At 33.4% G+C, this 14,988-nt stretch overlaps 2 protein-coding genes across 2 annotated transcripts; one reads left to right on the forward strand and one right to left on the reverse strand.

Annotated features, from left to right (window-relative positions):
- The first annotated feature begins 1,615 nt into the window (after positions 1 to 1,615).
- On the forward strand, positions 1,616 to 2,204 carry LOC110423524 (uncharacterized). Its single transcript, XM_021437742.2, has one exon. The coding sequence runs from the start codon at positions 1,725 to 1,727 to the stop codon at positions 2,043 to 2,045; it is 321 nt and encodes a 106-aa protein (XP_021293417.1). The 5' UTR covers positions 1,616 to 1,724; the 3' UTR covers positions 2,046 to 2,204.
- A 3,714-nt stretch (positions 2,205 to 5,918) lies between these two features.
- Positions 5,919 to 9,130, reverse strand: LOC110423103 (RNA-binding (RRM/RBD/RNP motifs) family protein). Its single transcript, XM_089784642.1, is given in 8 exon segments — positions 5,919 to 6,672; positions 6,674 to 6,749; positions 6,752 to 6,982; positions 6,985 to 7,068; positions 7,071 to 7,089; positions 7,092 to 7,135; positions 7,138 to 8,214; positions 8,848 to 9,130. Coding segments are annotated over 7 exon segments (1,944 nt in total). The 5' UTR covers positions 8,210 to 8,214; positions 8,848 to 9,130; the 3' UTR covers positions 5,919 to 6,254.
- Positions 9,131 to 14,988: the final 5,858 nt, after the last annotated feature.

Genomic DNA, 14,988 nt, shown 5'->3' on the forward strand with positions numbered 1-14,988 from the left:
TAAAAGGGAAAGAAGGTAACATCTCAAAATCAAAAAAGCACTAAAGCTTAGGGGAGGTGTAAAAAAGGACAAAGAGAAGAACATTTGCCACTGTTATGGCAAACCTGGGCATTGAAGGTCTACTATGGGCAAGGAAAAGACACTTATTGAAGTTTCTAATTCAAATACCATTTGTTAGAATATTTTATTTTATATTATAAAGGTATATGATACTTTATGTTGGTTCTAATATGTATGACATATTGTAAAGACTAAAGACAAAAATTAGTAGGATCTTATTTGAGGAGGTGACCACATTGATTGACTACATGGAGCATTGTATGATGGTTGTGCTCTTATTTAAAGTCACATAACTAGTCTTGGACTTGTTCCCCTCAATAATGCACATTGGTTAATATCTTTAGTGTAAATCCTCTCTCATGAACCAATAACCTTCCCCCTTGATAATTCGTTGGCAAATCCGCCAAAAAGTTGTCAACGAAATTGTTAGCTTACCAACTATTTTTTTTCATCAACAAAATATTTCGCCACTGACAAAATATAATATCGCCATCAATTACTTCTACGATTGATTTAATAACGGAATTTTTCGTTTGAAATCTGTAGGTAATGCACAATACCAATCGAATTTCGACCATTATCGACTAATATTTCATCAATAAAATCAACAATTCTTATAGTGTTTCACATTTATGCCAAACATTACAATTTTATCTTTCTAAAAAATATAACACCCAATAATTATATAACATTGAAATCTTGGAATGGTAAAACGCAAAACCCAACCTTAATGTTATTGTTATCAAGCAAGACTTAGATAAGATTTATTTGGTCAAGTTCCTTAGTTTGTTTAAAACAATAATTAAATAAAAGCGTAAATTGAAAACCCAAACTACTAAATTGAAAGGCTTCATTAGTTAAATTAAGCGTACAAAATTTGAAATATTTGAATAATTTTTAATATTTTATTTAAATTGATAATTTTATTAAAAATCAATTAATTTTTAGCGTTTATTAAGTAGTGATAAAATTTTCTACAGAAACCATATTTTCATTTAACTTTTTACATATTATTAATTTTCTCATTAAATTCTATCAATCTATTGCTTTTGATTATCAAACTTAATTTTCATTTAATCGTATATACTGACTTAAAAAATTTTGTTTAAGTTTGTAAAAACTTTGAATTCAAATCATACTAGATAACTTTATATTTTTCAAGTGTAACCATATATGATATTGGATTTGAGTATTTAATTTAACAATAAATATATGTATTTTTTTATTTAAAGAGTCAATTGAGAGATCATCTTTGGGTAAATTTATATTTGATAAAAAGAATATCTATTTAAAAAGAAAAAGGAAAAGCAAACGTATTCTAAATTTTGCCCCACAAAATCGAATATAATAGCATTAGCCAAATTTGTTCTCCCTAAATATGGAAGACAAGGAAAAGAAACAACGTCCGCAGCATAAAGGAAGCAGATGCATGCATGGTTTTCCCGAGTCCGCACAGGGTGTTGAACCCGTGTATTACGTTGATGCCATTCCATTCTTGTCCAATTCAGCATTATATAAATCTCTCCACTCCCTCCGCAGTTGTGGGGTTTCTCTATTATAAATCCTAGAGAACAATTGCATTCTCGGCATACTAATTTCTTCTTGTTCTCACGCCCGTAACACCTCGAAGAAATCTAACTCCAACCAAATAATAAACAAAAAAAATGGCACGCCAAATCCTTGTTCTTGCATTGGTCTTTATTGCCCTTGTTGGGTTGGTTTCGGCTGGTCAAGCCTCCTCCGACAGCAAGGGAGGGGCCGAGGCTGCCGCACCTGTCAATGATGATACCATTGGCAACACTGATGAAGCAAGCGCACCAACTACTGGTGGTGATGAGGCTGCTGCTGCTGTCGAAGGCCCTGTTGGCAGTGAGGATGCTGCGAAAAATGCTGCTGCTGCTCTGCCTCCTAGCAGTGGTGCAACCACACTTGGGGTCTCTGCTGTCGCTGGAGCTGTTGCCATTGCTGGCTACTTGGTCTTCTAAATTAGTTTTGCTTAATGCTACAACTTTTCTAGTTTTGGTCTGAGAAAAGCTGTCTTATTATTATTCGGTCGTTTAGTTTACATTGTTTGTACTGTAATTTGCGATTTGCACAAGGCTGGTTGAATTTGTTTTGAATAAAGGAATGCATTTTAAGCAGAATTTTTGCATATTCGTTGCTTGTGTCCATTTGTTCGTTCAAATCTTTTGTCTTCCATCATAATATCCATGATATATCATGTGAAATTATATATACTTATATTTTAATTTCCCCAGCTAATACTATAATTAAATGAACGACCTCATTTAAGGTTTACTGAATGCATGGTCATAAAAATTGGTGAAAAGAACAAAGCATTTGGATGTTAGAATTGCACCAAATAATGGAGAGAAAGGAAAACAAAGATGCAAGCCTCATGTGATACAACTTATTAAGATGAATTGAGGTCCAAGTAATAATCTTAAAGTTGAGTTTTGGATTTTCAACAGCGGACAAACCCGTTGTTTACAGAGGTTTCAACGAGCAGAGGGTCCTTTCTGAGTGCTGGAGTGAATCTGGTATGTTTTCAATTTTCTTCTACTGCTTGGTGTCACCAATGATGAATCAGCTGAATTTTGGACTTGTGTGGTTGAGAGATTTGGGCGTCTGCCTTGTGGAGGATGTTATGCTGGGTTATTTGTTCAAATTGGTCAACGGCTGCTGATGAGACTTTCTTTTTTCAGATAGGAGAGTCATCCTGCTTTTAGCATTTGTGTTCTGTATGCTGGGCAAGCTGATGCCTTGTGAAATGTCAGGACTATGAATTTTTTGTTAGTTGGGAAAGGGCGGTGAGGTGAATGCCTCATGTTGCTGGGAAAAGTAAATGTGTACGTACAGGTTTCCTAGAGTTCCTGGTCTTTAGGTGATGACTTTTGGAGGTGATTATGGCTGTTACTCTCAAATTCAGAGAATAACAGACATGAATCTTCGTGTACTCTTTCTACAGTTGAAGGTTTACTTCCCTCTATTTCAATATATCATTAATTTTTTTTTAAAAAAAAACATGTACGCAAACAGGAGCAAGAGAAAGGCTTATACAAAGACCGTGGATGATGCAATCCAAAACTTAGTGATTCCTGACTCCTAATTCAAAGTACATCCAAAAATTTGCAACGCAACCTACTAAATTAGATAATGAAATCCCAGCCTAGTCCAAGCAATCTTGATGTAGTCAGAGCTAGTTACGGAAGAAATTCCACAATCACACAGAAACAAAAAGACAGGAGGTGCAGAAACTTAAAACCATATCACGAAGGAGAGGACGGAGAAGCACTGTAGTGTTTTGAGTACAGAAAGGACCAATTGCACCCATCTTACGTTTCTCGTATCAGATTCTATCACATAATCATATACAATCAAAATCCAATTTCCCACAACCATAATACCCCATGCATTAACTTACAAGAATTGAAATCAGTACATAGAACAGAACATGAAGAGACGAAATTTTGAAGTTACCAAGAGATAACATACTGGAACTTCTACAGCCTTCTCACTAGCCCATTGCCACTCATCCTCAGAAGTAACAGAGGAGCCTAACTGTCTCAAAACACCTTCAAGAATGATTCGATGTTCCTCAAATACAAATGGTTTTAATAAGATTAAAAACCAGTAGATCTAATACACATTGTATGCTACATCGGTTTTCTAAGAAGCAGAAAGACGGGAAAGCTTGATCTATACAGAAGGTGATCATTACAATACAATACATTAAAAATGGCCTTTTCAAGCTTAACTCCAAAATACATATGACTACAACATCATCAGCCCTCCATGCAGAACCCAAATCAACCCAAAATTATCAGCCCAGCACATAGACAATAAACAGCAAGACATAACTCGACGCTCCTAAGCTTTAAGCATAACAACAAAAAACACCAGAATCCTTCAAAATTGATGGAAATAAAAAGCTTAAACAGAAACTGAGTACATATATTACATTGACCAGTTACAGTTGGAACAGCAACCCCATGTTACAATTTGCATCTAGCTCATCTATCCTATTCTTAAGACAAAGCTAACGGTATCAATTACAAGTATATAAATTATAACAAGAATCAGCCTCAATTTCTGTACAAGACTCCTATAAAGCTCATTAGAAAGCCAACTATGGCCAAATAAACAATGAAAGAGGCCGTTACAAAATTGTGGACCTAATGAACAGATTCAACTTTACAAGACAGAAAATGCTTTACAAGAAGACTATAATGTAAGTAGTGGTTGTGTCTTGAAACATATCACGAAACCACTTCATGAATTCAGTTGGATTTACTTTGTTTCCAGAGGTTACAGTTTCTTAACAGTGCTCAAAAAACAAAAAAAAAGATTTTTTGCACACTTGAAAGGCCAAAGCAAATATCAGAGGAAGCCAATGAAGCCAGCCATTCTAACACATCTTCCTCAACAAAGAGTTGCCCACTCCACTCCCTGGATGTGATGATAAAAAGAAACCCCCATGTCAATAGACATTAAAGAGGAAAAGAAGAAAAAGCCAAAGACACCACCCCAAAGTCTATCCACATAATCACCAACAGTATGTTAGAAAGAACATTACATCACATCATTGTTTAATAGCAAACAAAGCCCAATGCTACTAAGAGCCCTATAGGCATAACACCTGTCTCTAAGAGACAATCAGTTCGGCCAGATGATGAGCACATTGGCATATTCAAGCTCACACTGAATATGAGTATGCAAAACCTCCTTAAAAATGGGGCACTTAGACTGGAAATTATAGCATTCTGGGTAAAATATTGTTTTGAAACTGGCTCTGTTTATGAGGATTGTTTCAAGGTTTCAAAATGTCATACGGTTCAAAACTTCAGAGCAGTATGTCACTAGAGAAAGATTAGGAAACCAACAAATGAAAAGAAAGGAGAAAAGCATGAGAGGAGAAAGAAAAAAAAAAGAGTAGACTCTAGGCAACCCTGCGTTGTTTTAGTACTTTTAACACTATGCCTTTTCAGCTGAACAGTCACAAATATCCATGAGACTGGATTGCAACCTTTATTAAAGAAAATCGAACTCTCCATTAGTCTAAGAAGGACAACCTAGAAGCATGGAAGCCAAGCCTTAGAGAATGGATAATAATCCCGCTCCTCTTTACTGGCACAATATTACTATATATAAAACAAAATGCACATTTAAATCGTAGGATGAAAATTATTTGGCTCTAGAATGGCATACAAGTGTACATGAAGTTCCAAAACTCTAACAAAACCAAAAATACTTTATGAGGGAAAGGTCAACTGAATGACTCGTCATGGGAAACAAGAATTACATACTAGTATAGGGCGTATAGAACAACGAACCAAAAGTCAAGTTTCAAATATTTGACAGAGGTAAAGGAAAACCAAATAATGATTTCGATACTGCATAATGCGTATCACAAGATATTCAGCTACACACATTATTCAAAAATAAAAAAATGATCCTCAGTTGAAAAGCAAGTGGTATGCATATAGAAAAAGAATATGTAAAAAAGCAAGTGAGGAAGAAAGTAATCATAGAATGTCCTGATACAAAACTGAAGCAGCAAGCTAAAAGTAAAAAAAAAAGAAAAGAGATGAACTTCATTTTCGCAATATCATACACATCACCTAGCAATGTCTATAAGCCAAGCAAACTCCCTAAACCCTTCCCACTTCTAAACCCCAGAAAGAAATGAACAAAAAGATCACATGCTAGAAAGATTTCTTATCAACCAAGATCACAATCATATGACAACAAGATTGCTATCACATAAATTCCCAACAATCATATAAACAAAGAAGGTTTTCTCAAGTACCATGATCACAAGCCAAGAAAGCATTGCCTCAAATATAGGGTTTGGCAGATAATTATAAACCCAATGTGGATAGTCAGCTCTGGGATGTTAGGATTCCAACCCCACATTGAGTATCCACATTGAATATGATACTATCTCTTCCAACACACAAATATTAAGTGTCACATCTAATATTTGTTCTTCAGAATGCAGTAAGAAAAGAAAGGGGAATCTGTTCTTCCCCACCAGCGAGCAAGTAGCACTTACTTCTTCCCTTAAGAAGCCACACTCTGCATAAGGACCAACGATCATCATAGCGAATGCTGAAATGAATATAGAACTGAGAGTAAAATCTTAATTAAAGGTCTCATAAGAAACGGTAAAGAAGGATGCACAGCATATTTTGTCATTCTGATGGCAGGCGTCTCCTCTTCCCATAGTCCACATCCCTTGATCGAGACCTGCGCTCTTCTTCTGGCATTGCATGGGACCTTCTCCGAGATCTTGAAGAAGATTGTCCCCTATCCAAGTCATCATCATAATCCAAGTCACGTTCTCGATGCCGATGCTCTCTGTAACTGTCTTTTTCTTCCCTATAGCGGTGTTCTCTATGCTCCCTCTCAGACCTGTCCCAGTCCCGTTCCTTCTCATCACGATGCCTCCTATCAGAGTTGCCTGACCACTCACGCTCAGAAACCCGCTCTTTTTCCCGAGAGGCACCACTCGACCTTCCTTTTTCATGATTTGCATCTCCATATCCATACTCTGAAGCACCATCTTCACCACCATAACTTGACTCTCTAGTCCTGTGACCATGTTCATCCTCCCCACCCACCCATGCTTGTGTCAGTCCACATTCCCACATGAGGTCCATCCATTCCAGATCCGCCCATCATTCCATCCCATTAGGTGCCATTCCACGGCCAAAGAAAGCAGGATTGACATGAGGAGCTACACCAGCAAGTCCCAATGTATTAACAGCTGGAAATGAAGGAAGCATGCCAGGAAAACCAGGCCCTGGAAAACCTCCATAACCGCCTCCTCGACCCATATATGTTGGATCAAACCCAGCTCCCATCATGCCCTGTGGATGCATCATGCCACCAACTGGACCACCAAATGGAGGACCTGCTGTCCTTGTCCATAGGCCGCTCCACCATTAGCACCATTTCCAACTCCAGCAGAGCTCCCAACCATGTTCTTCACACCTACACCTCCCTTCCTCTCATTGGTCCTCCACCCCAGCTCGGTTGACTACTCCTTGACCACCCCGTCCCCAGCCACCCTTCCATAGTTCCTCCCTGCATCCCCACTTTGGTAATTCATATTACCACCTCTCCCCAGACCATCATTTGGCCTCCTGCCTTGAGGCTGTGCTTGAGCCTGGCCCTGGTTTTTGTTCATATAGGAAGCTCCCATCTGCTTCAACGTCTGTGGTGAAGCAAAAGCCACAACACATGCTCTCCCATTGAACATATAACCATCCATTCCCTCTTTGCATGCAGCAGCAGAAGCTGGATCATAAAACTCAACTTGACAATACCCTTTGGATTTACCACTAGCTCTCTCATCAAAGAACTTAATCTCCTTCACCCTTCCATATTGAGATAAAACACTCTCAAGCTCTGCATCAGTTGTCCACCAATGTAGTTCTCCAACAAACAGCATGGTCGGACCATTCTCTATAGGTGGCCGAACCTGATTTTCGCTTATCATAGAATGATTAACATTCATACCCATTTGATTAGGTGGAACATGTGGAGCACCTTGAGGTCCAACAGTACCTGAATTTAGAGATTGAGCAGGGTCATTGGCAATCTTCTGAGGCACACCAGAAGGATCAATCCCAACCTTGTGGGATGCTGAAGTCAATCCTTGAAAACCCATATTTTTCACTTGGGTATCATGGGTCCCCTCCATAACACGGCCCTTCTGTGAAATAGAAGACCCAGATGGATAACTCCCAGATCCCATTTCTGGTCTGCTAACAGCTGGCTGCCCATCCTGCTCAGGATACCGGGCAGTAACATTGAGGTGCTTCCCTTGAACTGAAACTCCTGGAATGTTTAGCCCTTGTGAACCCCCAGCTTCACCTCTCGGTTCAGTAGCCTCATTTTTCTGAGCTTGAAGTCCAGTACTGCCCATACCACCTGGTTGTGGTAGTGCCTCAGATCGTTGCAACTGAAGAAAGCCTTCTCCAACATTAACATCATTATAGAGATCATCATATTCATCATCTTCCCCCATCATCTCTTCATCAGCAAGGGCAGGTATGGCTCCACTTCCTTGATACTGCATCTTTTGTGCCCCTCCATAGTCCTCATCTCCGAAATCTATTTGTTCTTCAGCCATTGCATCCATATAACCTGACTAACACCAAAAGTAAAAAGGTTATTCCTATCTCCACCCATATGAAAATAAAGGCACCACAAAGAAAAAAGCAACTGTAAACCTAGATCAATTATGTCAATAATGCAAGCATTCCAGTGCAGATGTAATGAAAGAAAAAAGTATCCAAACTCCATAAAGGATCATTTTAGGTGAATATGTAAACTAACCAAAGATCTTAAGCATATTGAAAACAAGAAAATCTAAAATAATTGAACTCGAAGCAAAAGAAAAAGGCAGCTCTCAGATGCAAAAAGGCAGAGATCTAGCAGCTATACATCAAAACAAAGGATTAAAATTCCCTTTATAAACATGATAGAAAGGCATCAATACGCAAACTTTACCAACATATTTTATCAAAATAACAGATTCGTGCCCTACCTACTGCCTCAAATCATAGAAACCAAAGCAGAAGTGCGAGGTACATCTAAAACACCCACCTTGATAAATCCAGAGAAAAAACCCAAACACCCAAGTCGTAGAATATCATAAAACAGATAAATTTCGATTACCCAGTTCTTCAGGTCAAAGGAACCAACAATGATAGATAACAAAAAAGGAAAACAATTGCAAAATCAGTAAAGGAAAACGGAAAATTTAAGAAGACCCACCACCAATCAACTTTGGAACATTGCAGAGAAATAGAAACAAAGAAATCCAGAGCTTCGAAATACTAGCAGAAGAACGCAAGACTACAGTGCCCAAGGAAATCAGGATATAAGAGCTATATAATCATTTTATAATTATATTATGGCTAAATGTTTTATCTTACTCCTCTTCTTTGTCTTTGGTTCTTTTGCTTACCCTAGGACAGATCCTTTTTGTCTATCGCTCGACCTTTGTTTTTTCTTTAATTAAATTTTTTATTTGACCAATTTGTAGAAAACTGTTCATGTCATCAGATTATAAAAATAAATTTAAAATTTTTAGAGATTTAAAATTACATATTACTAATATTTTCAAAAACCATATAAAACATAAAAATAATCTCTTTTTTTTTGTTTTTCTCTTAAAACAATAAATATCTTATTACAAGACACACATAGATATTCGACCTAGTTATATAAAATTATGTTATCTTATAATCAAATTTGAAATAAATTTAAATAGTGATTTCACTACCTGTATCGAGTTTGAGTAAAATTCGATATCAACTCTAAATACCCATTACCCAAACTCAATTATTGTTTATAAATATTTTATTATTATTTAAATAATTAAATAAAAATATACAATTTTTATCAATTTTGTAAGCAAATTTTTTTGTTAAAAACTAACAAATATATGAGAACTATGATTACTCAAATTATTAATGTGATGATATTAATATATTTATATTAAAAATTATTTAATTATTAATTATATTTAAATAATATAAATTTTATATCATATTATAAATATGTATATACTTTTAATAAAAATATATTTACTTATTAATTTGTGTTAACATTATAAAAATTATAACTTATAAAATTATTAATTGTAATATATATAACATTATTTATATAAACTTATAATATATATATTTAAAGAGAGCTTTGGATATTTGCATAGTTTTGAAACCTACCTATTTTTTTAAAAAAAATTTCTGTAATTAAGAACAAATTCATATAGTTAATTAAATTAATTCGTGAAACTATAATTATTAATTAATTTATAATGTCTTTTAATATATATAGTTTATATATTGTGTTAATTTATAAGAAATATAATTACTATTATATATATTCTAAAATACTAAATACTTTTAAGATATATATACTTTAAATATAAATATATTTACTTTATATTTTGTATTAACATTACAAAAATTATATTTTATAAAATTATTATTTATAATATAGATACATTTGTTTATATAAACTTATAATTTATAAACCTTAAAAAAGTTATGAGATTAGAATTGTTTTGAAACCTAGTTTTTTTTTTAATTTCATGTAATTAAAGACAAACCCATATAGTTAATTAATTTTTTTTTTATAATTGGGGAAGGGAGGATTCGAATCTTACTTTTTAGGCATGAGATAATGCACCAACAAATAAACTAAATGCTCGGGTGCATATAGTTATAGTTAATTAAATTAATTCATCAAACTATAATTATTAATTAACTTATAATATCTTTTAATATATATACTTTATATATATTAGGCTCATTTATAAAGTGTACATATATATATAGTTTAAATATAAATATATTTACTTTCTATTTTTTATTAACGTTATAAAAATTATAAATTACAAAATTATTAATTATAATATATATACTTTCGTTTATATAAACTTATAATACATAACTCTAAAGATAAGTTGTGAAATTATAATAGTTTTGAAACCTAGTTTTTTTTTAATTTCATATAATTAAGGAAAAACTTATATAGTTAATTAAATTAATTAATGAAACCATGATTATTAATGAACTTGTAATGTCTTTTAATATATGTACTTTATATATATTGGGTTCATTTATAAGAAATATAATTAAGATTATATATATATACATAAATATTTTTAGTATATATACACTTTAAATATAAACATATTTACTTTCTATTTTGTGTCAATATTACGAAAATTATAAAAAAATAAAATTATTAATTATGTTTGAGATATTTATTTTTTATTATTTAAGTTTAAATTTTATTATTTGTATATGTTTATTAATTTAGTTATTAGTGAATTATATGAAATATGTAGGAGAAATATTATTGTACATAGATAAGGGTACGGATTCGAGTTCATGTAATTGGGTACCCATAAAAAGTATTTTGATAATTTTTTTACATAATCGGGTTTTTAAATGGGTTAGGATAATTATAGGGTAATGGGGATGTATTAGGGTTAAAATTAGGGTAGTAATTTTGAAAAATATTTGAGTAGTTAATAGAGTTTGAGTACTTTGTTTTTTATAGCATTAAGATTCGCGTACTTCAAAATTAACAGATACTTTAAAATTAACAAGTACCTTACCTATTGACAGTCTTATTCTCTCTTCAACCCCGTTGAACGTTATTTTCCTCTTCTTCATTTTTTTCTCTCTCTTCAACTCCTTGTCACTTGATCTTCTCCTTTTCTTCCCTTAATTGTAGATTTGAAAAAATTGTGCAACTTCAATTAAAACATCACTTGAGATTTATTGTTAAATGATCAAAAAGTTAAATATTAGTCTGTTATAGTTGAGATTTTTAAAGAGGTGGACCTTAAAGTATAACCGTTATAATTCCTCTAGTGAATGGATGAGTTCATCAAGCTTGACTTAATTCCATGCCACCTCTATCCCAAGGATCTCATCAAATGCATTTTGCACTATCTTCATGAGTTCTTTACTAAAAATTTCTTTGAATACAAAGAAATATTCATATACCATGATAAATTCAATCATTTTAAAACTTAACAATGCATAATTCTTCATTTACATGGTTGCTTCACTAATTTGTTATGATCATGAAATTAGTGGATCTTATATTAATATACTAGCGCGTGACATATGCATCGCGCTCAGGTAAATGGAAAAGATAACTAAAGTAGCTACACGTGCATCCTCTTCTTAATTGAAAGAGGAAAAAGGCTCTTCGTGAGGATGGACAATAGCATTACATGCCTTCGATTATTTGGATGAGTAAGGACTGGGTTGTTTTGAATTATGTTGTTTCCAATCAAGCTCAACGATGTCTTCACCCTACCTTGATTCACCAAATCGAGGCTAAGGTCAATAAACTCATTAAGGTTGGCTTTATTCAAGAAGTCAAGTACCTTGATCTTAAATATTGTTCCAGTTAGAAAGAAGAATAGCTAAATTTGAGTTTGTGTGGATTTTCAAGACTTGAACAATGCTTGTCCAAAGGATGATTTTCCTCACCCTTTGACAGAAATAATGATGGATGTAACAACTAACCATTAAACTTTATTTTTTATGGATGGTTCCTCTAGTTATAACTAGATTCGCATGGATTTAAAGGATGAAAAGCTTAATATATTTTGAACTCCTAAAGGAATATAGTGTTACAAAGTTATGCTTTTTGGGTTAAACAATGTAGGTGCCATTTATCAAAGAACAATGTAGACAATATTCAATTATATGTTCCACAAAAATGTTTAATGTTTTGATGATGATTTAGTGGTTAAGTAAAAAAAGAGAGCTGATCATCTTGAAGATCTTCACTAAGTATTTGAAAGATTGTGTCGATATCAATTAAAGATGAATCGCTTAAAGTGTATTTTTGGAGTATTTTTTGGTAAATTTTTAGAATTCATGGTACGGTATCATAAGATTAAAATTCATCAATGAAAAATAAATGCAATCATAAAGATGCCTAAACTGAGCAATCTCCATGAACTTCAAGGTTTGTAGGGAAGATTAGCTTATATTAGATGGTTCATATCCAACTTAGCTAGTAGATGTCAACTATTTAGTTGTTTGATGCAAAAATATGCGCCTTTTTCTTGGGATGACTCTTGTAGCAATGCTTTTAAAAGCATAAAATCTTATTTATTAAGATTTCTAGTTTTAAATGCTTTTACACCAAGACATCCATTAATCCTTTATATTGCGTCACAAAAGCATTCTTTGGGAGCACTTTTGGCACAACAAAATGACGAATGAAAATGAAGTGTGTTTTACTACCTTAGTAGAACTCTTAATGGTGCGAAATTAAATTATTCTCCCATTGAGAAGACATGTTTGGCATTGATGTTTGTACTAAAGAAATTAAGGCATTATTTGCAAGCTCATTCTATTCACTTAATTTCATGAACAGGTCCTATCAAGTATCTCATGTCAAAATCATTGCTTAGTGGGATTTGGCAAAATGGGCATTTTTGTTACAAAAGTTCAACACCACATATATCCCTCAAAAGGTCATCAAAGAACAAGCACATGTAGATTTTCTTGTAAATCATTCAATTCCAGATGATTGCAAATTCTCCAAAGATCTCCTTTATGAAGATGCTCTTTTCATCAAGATTCCTAAGTCGTGAAAATTATACTTTGATAGAGCAACTTGACAAGATAAGGCAAGTGTAGGAGTTATTTTTATCATTCCAAAATGAAAAGTGTTACCTTATGCATTCATTCTCATCGAAAATTGCTCCAATAATGTAATAGAATACAAAGCCTTGATCATAGGATTGGAGATGGTGGTAGACATGCAAGTCACCCAATTTAAAATGTTTAGAGATTCCAAGATGATTGTAAACCAAATACTTTCACTTTTTGAAGTTAAAAACCTTAAGCTCTTGTCATATGTCAATTATGTTAAGAAGCTTTTGAAGTGGTTTAACAATGTTAGCCTAAAATATGTGCCTAGAAAAAAAAATAAGCAAACAAATTCTTTAGCTAATTTGGCATCAGCAATTGCATCGCCAAGCACAAAAGTAAAAGTTCTTCTTTGCAAGCAATGGATTTTGCCACCTGTCGCTCTGGGTGAAGAAGTCAATGTAGAATCTAATGTTGTCTCAACCTTTGAAGTGGGAAAAGAAGATTGGCAACAACCATTAATTGACTAGCTAAAGCATGGAAAACTTCCTAATGATCCAAGGCACAAAGTAAAAATAAAAAGCTCACTCTAGAATTTATGGGGTGCATCAATCACAAGTGAAACAAATTGTAATCCCAAGTTGAATTATTTTACAATTTAATTGATGACCAGAAAGTTTCTTAAATGCAAAGTATCTTGAAAGTTTCATAAAATTATATTTTTTAAATTTCTTCACAAGTAAAGAAAAGCAATAATAAAGATTGACTTTTTTAATTACTAATTTGAAATGCATTACAATGTGAAAGAAAATTTTTTAAAAAAAAGTCTAAATCCTAAAAAAAAAGTGAAAAGCAAGAGCTACATGAATAAAGAAGTAATCAAATCAAGGTTTCCACTTGAAATTCTTTAGCTCTTCTCAAGAAGATTCCAACATACTCTACAACAATTTTAAAGAATTAACTTCGCTTTCACTCAAAATTGAAGAAAACTTGACAAAAGCTATTTCTTCATTAATCTTGGAAATATTAGCTTCCCTCTTTGCACTTCTTCCCTTTGTTTTTTAAAAGGAGATTCAATCTCATCCTTTTTGCGACACAAAGCATTCAATTCCTTTTCAAGATTTGTCAACTCAGTTTGCAAATCATCAACATGCCTAACAAATTTGGTCTTAAGTGACTCCCTTATCTTTAAGACAAATTGCAAGATTTTGAAGCTTCTCAGTTTGATCTTTTATAGATGTATTACAAAAAGATGACTCAATAAGGATGAATCAATAATCTCAACCTGTTCCATTACATCAATAACCTCTTGAACCTCATAAAATTGTAAAAAAAATTAGAAATTCATGATATAGTTACCAGATCATCAAAATTTTCTAGAAGCAAATAACAGTTGGGAACGTCTTCAAGAAATGAAAAACCAAAAGGGTTCGATACCTTTTGCTTCTTTGGTTAACTTGTTTCTAATGTCTCTCACAATCAATTTCACTACTAAAGTCTTCAACAACTATTGCACCTTTGTGCTCAAAAATTTATTCAAGAGTTCATTATTCAACACTTGTACGTTGAAGTAATCGAAGGCTTTGTACTTTTGAAGGTTCCTTACGTTCTTTTCTACTAGAGCGATTTGTTGCAACAAAGATCTTATTCTTATCTTGTTTAGTTTTGGAAGGCTTTTCCTTTTGTTGCCTTAATCTTTTGGATGGTGTTTGATGGGTACTAGAAATCAAAGCTTCAATACCATGTTCAAGGTAAAGATTATGAACTTAGGACCACC

Source organism: Theobroma umbraticum, unplaced genomic scaffold (assembly GCF_002168275.2).
Source record: "Theobroma umbraticum cultivar Fairchild unplaced genomic scaffold, ASM216827v3 scaffold_20.0, whole genome shotgun sequence".
Taxonomy (NCBI): Eukaryota; Viridiplantae; Streptophyta; class Magnoliopsida; order Malvales; family Malvaceae; genus Theobroma; species Theobroma umbraticum.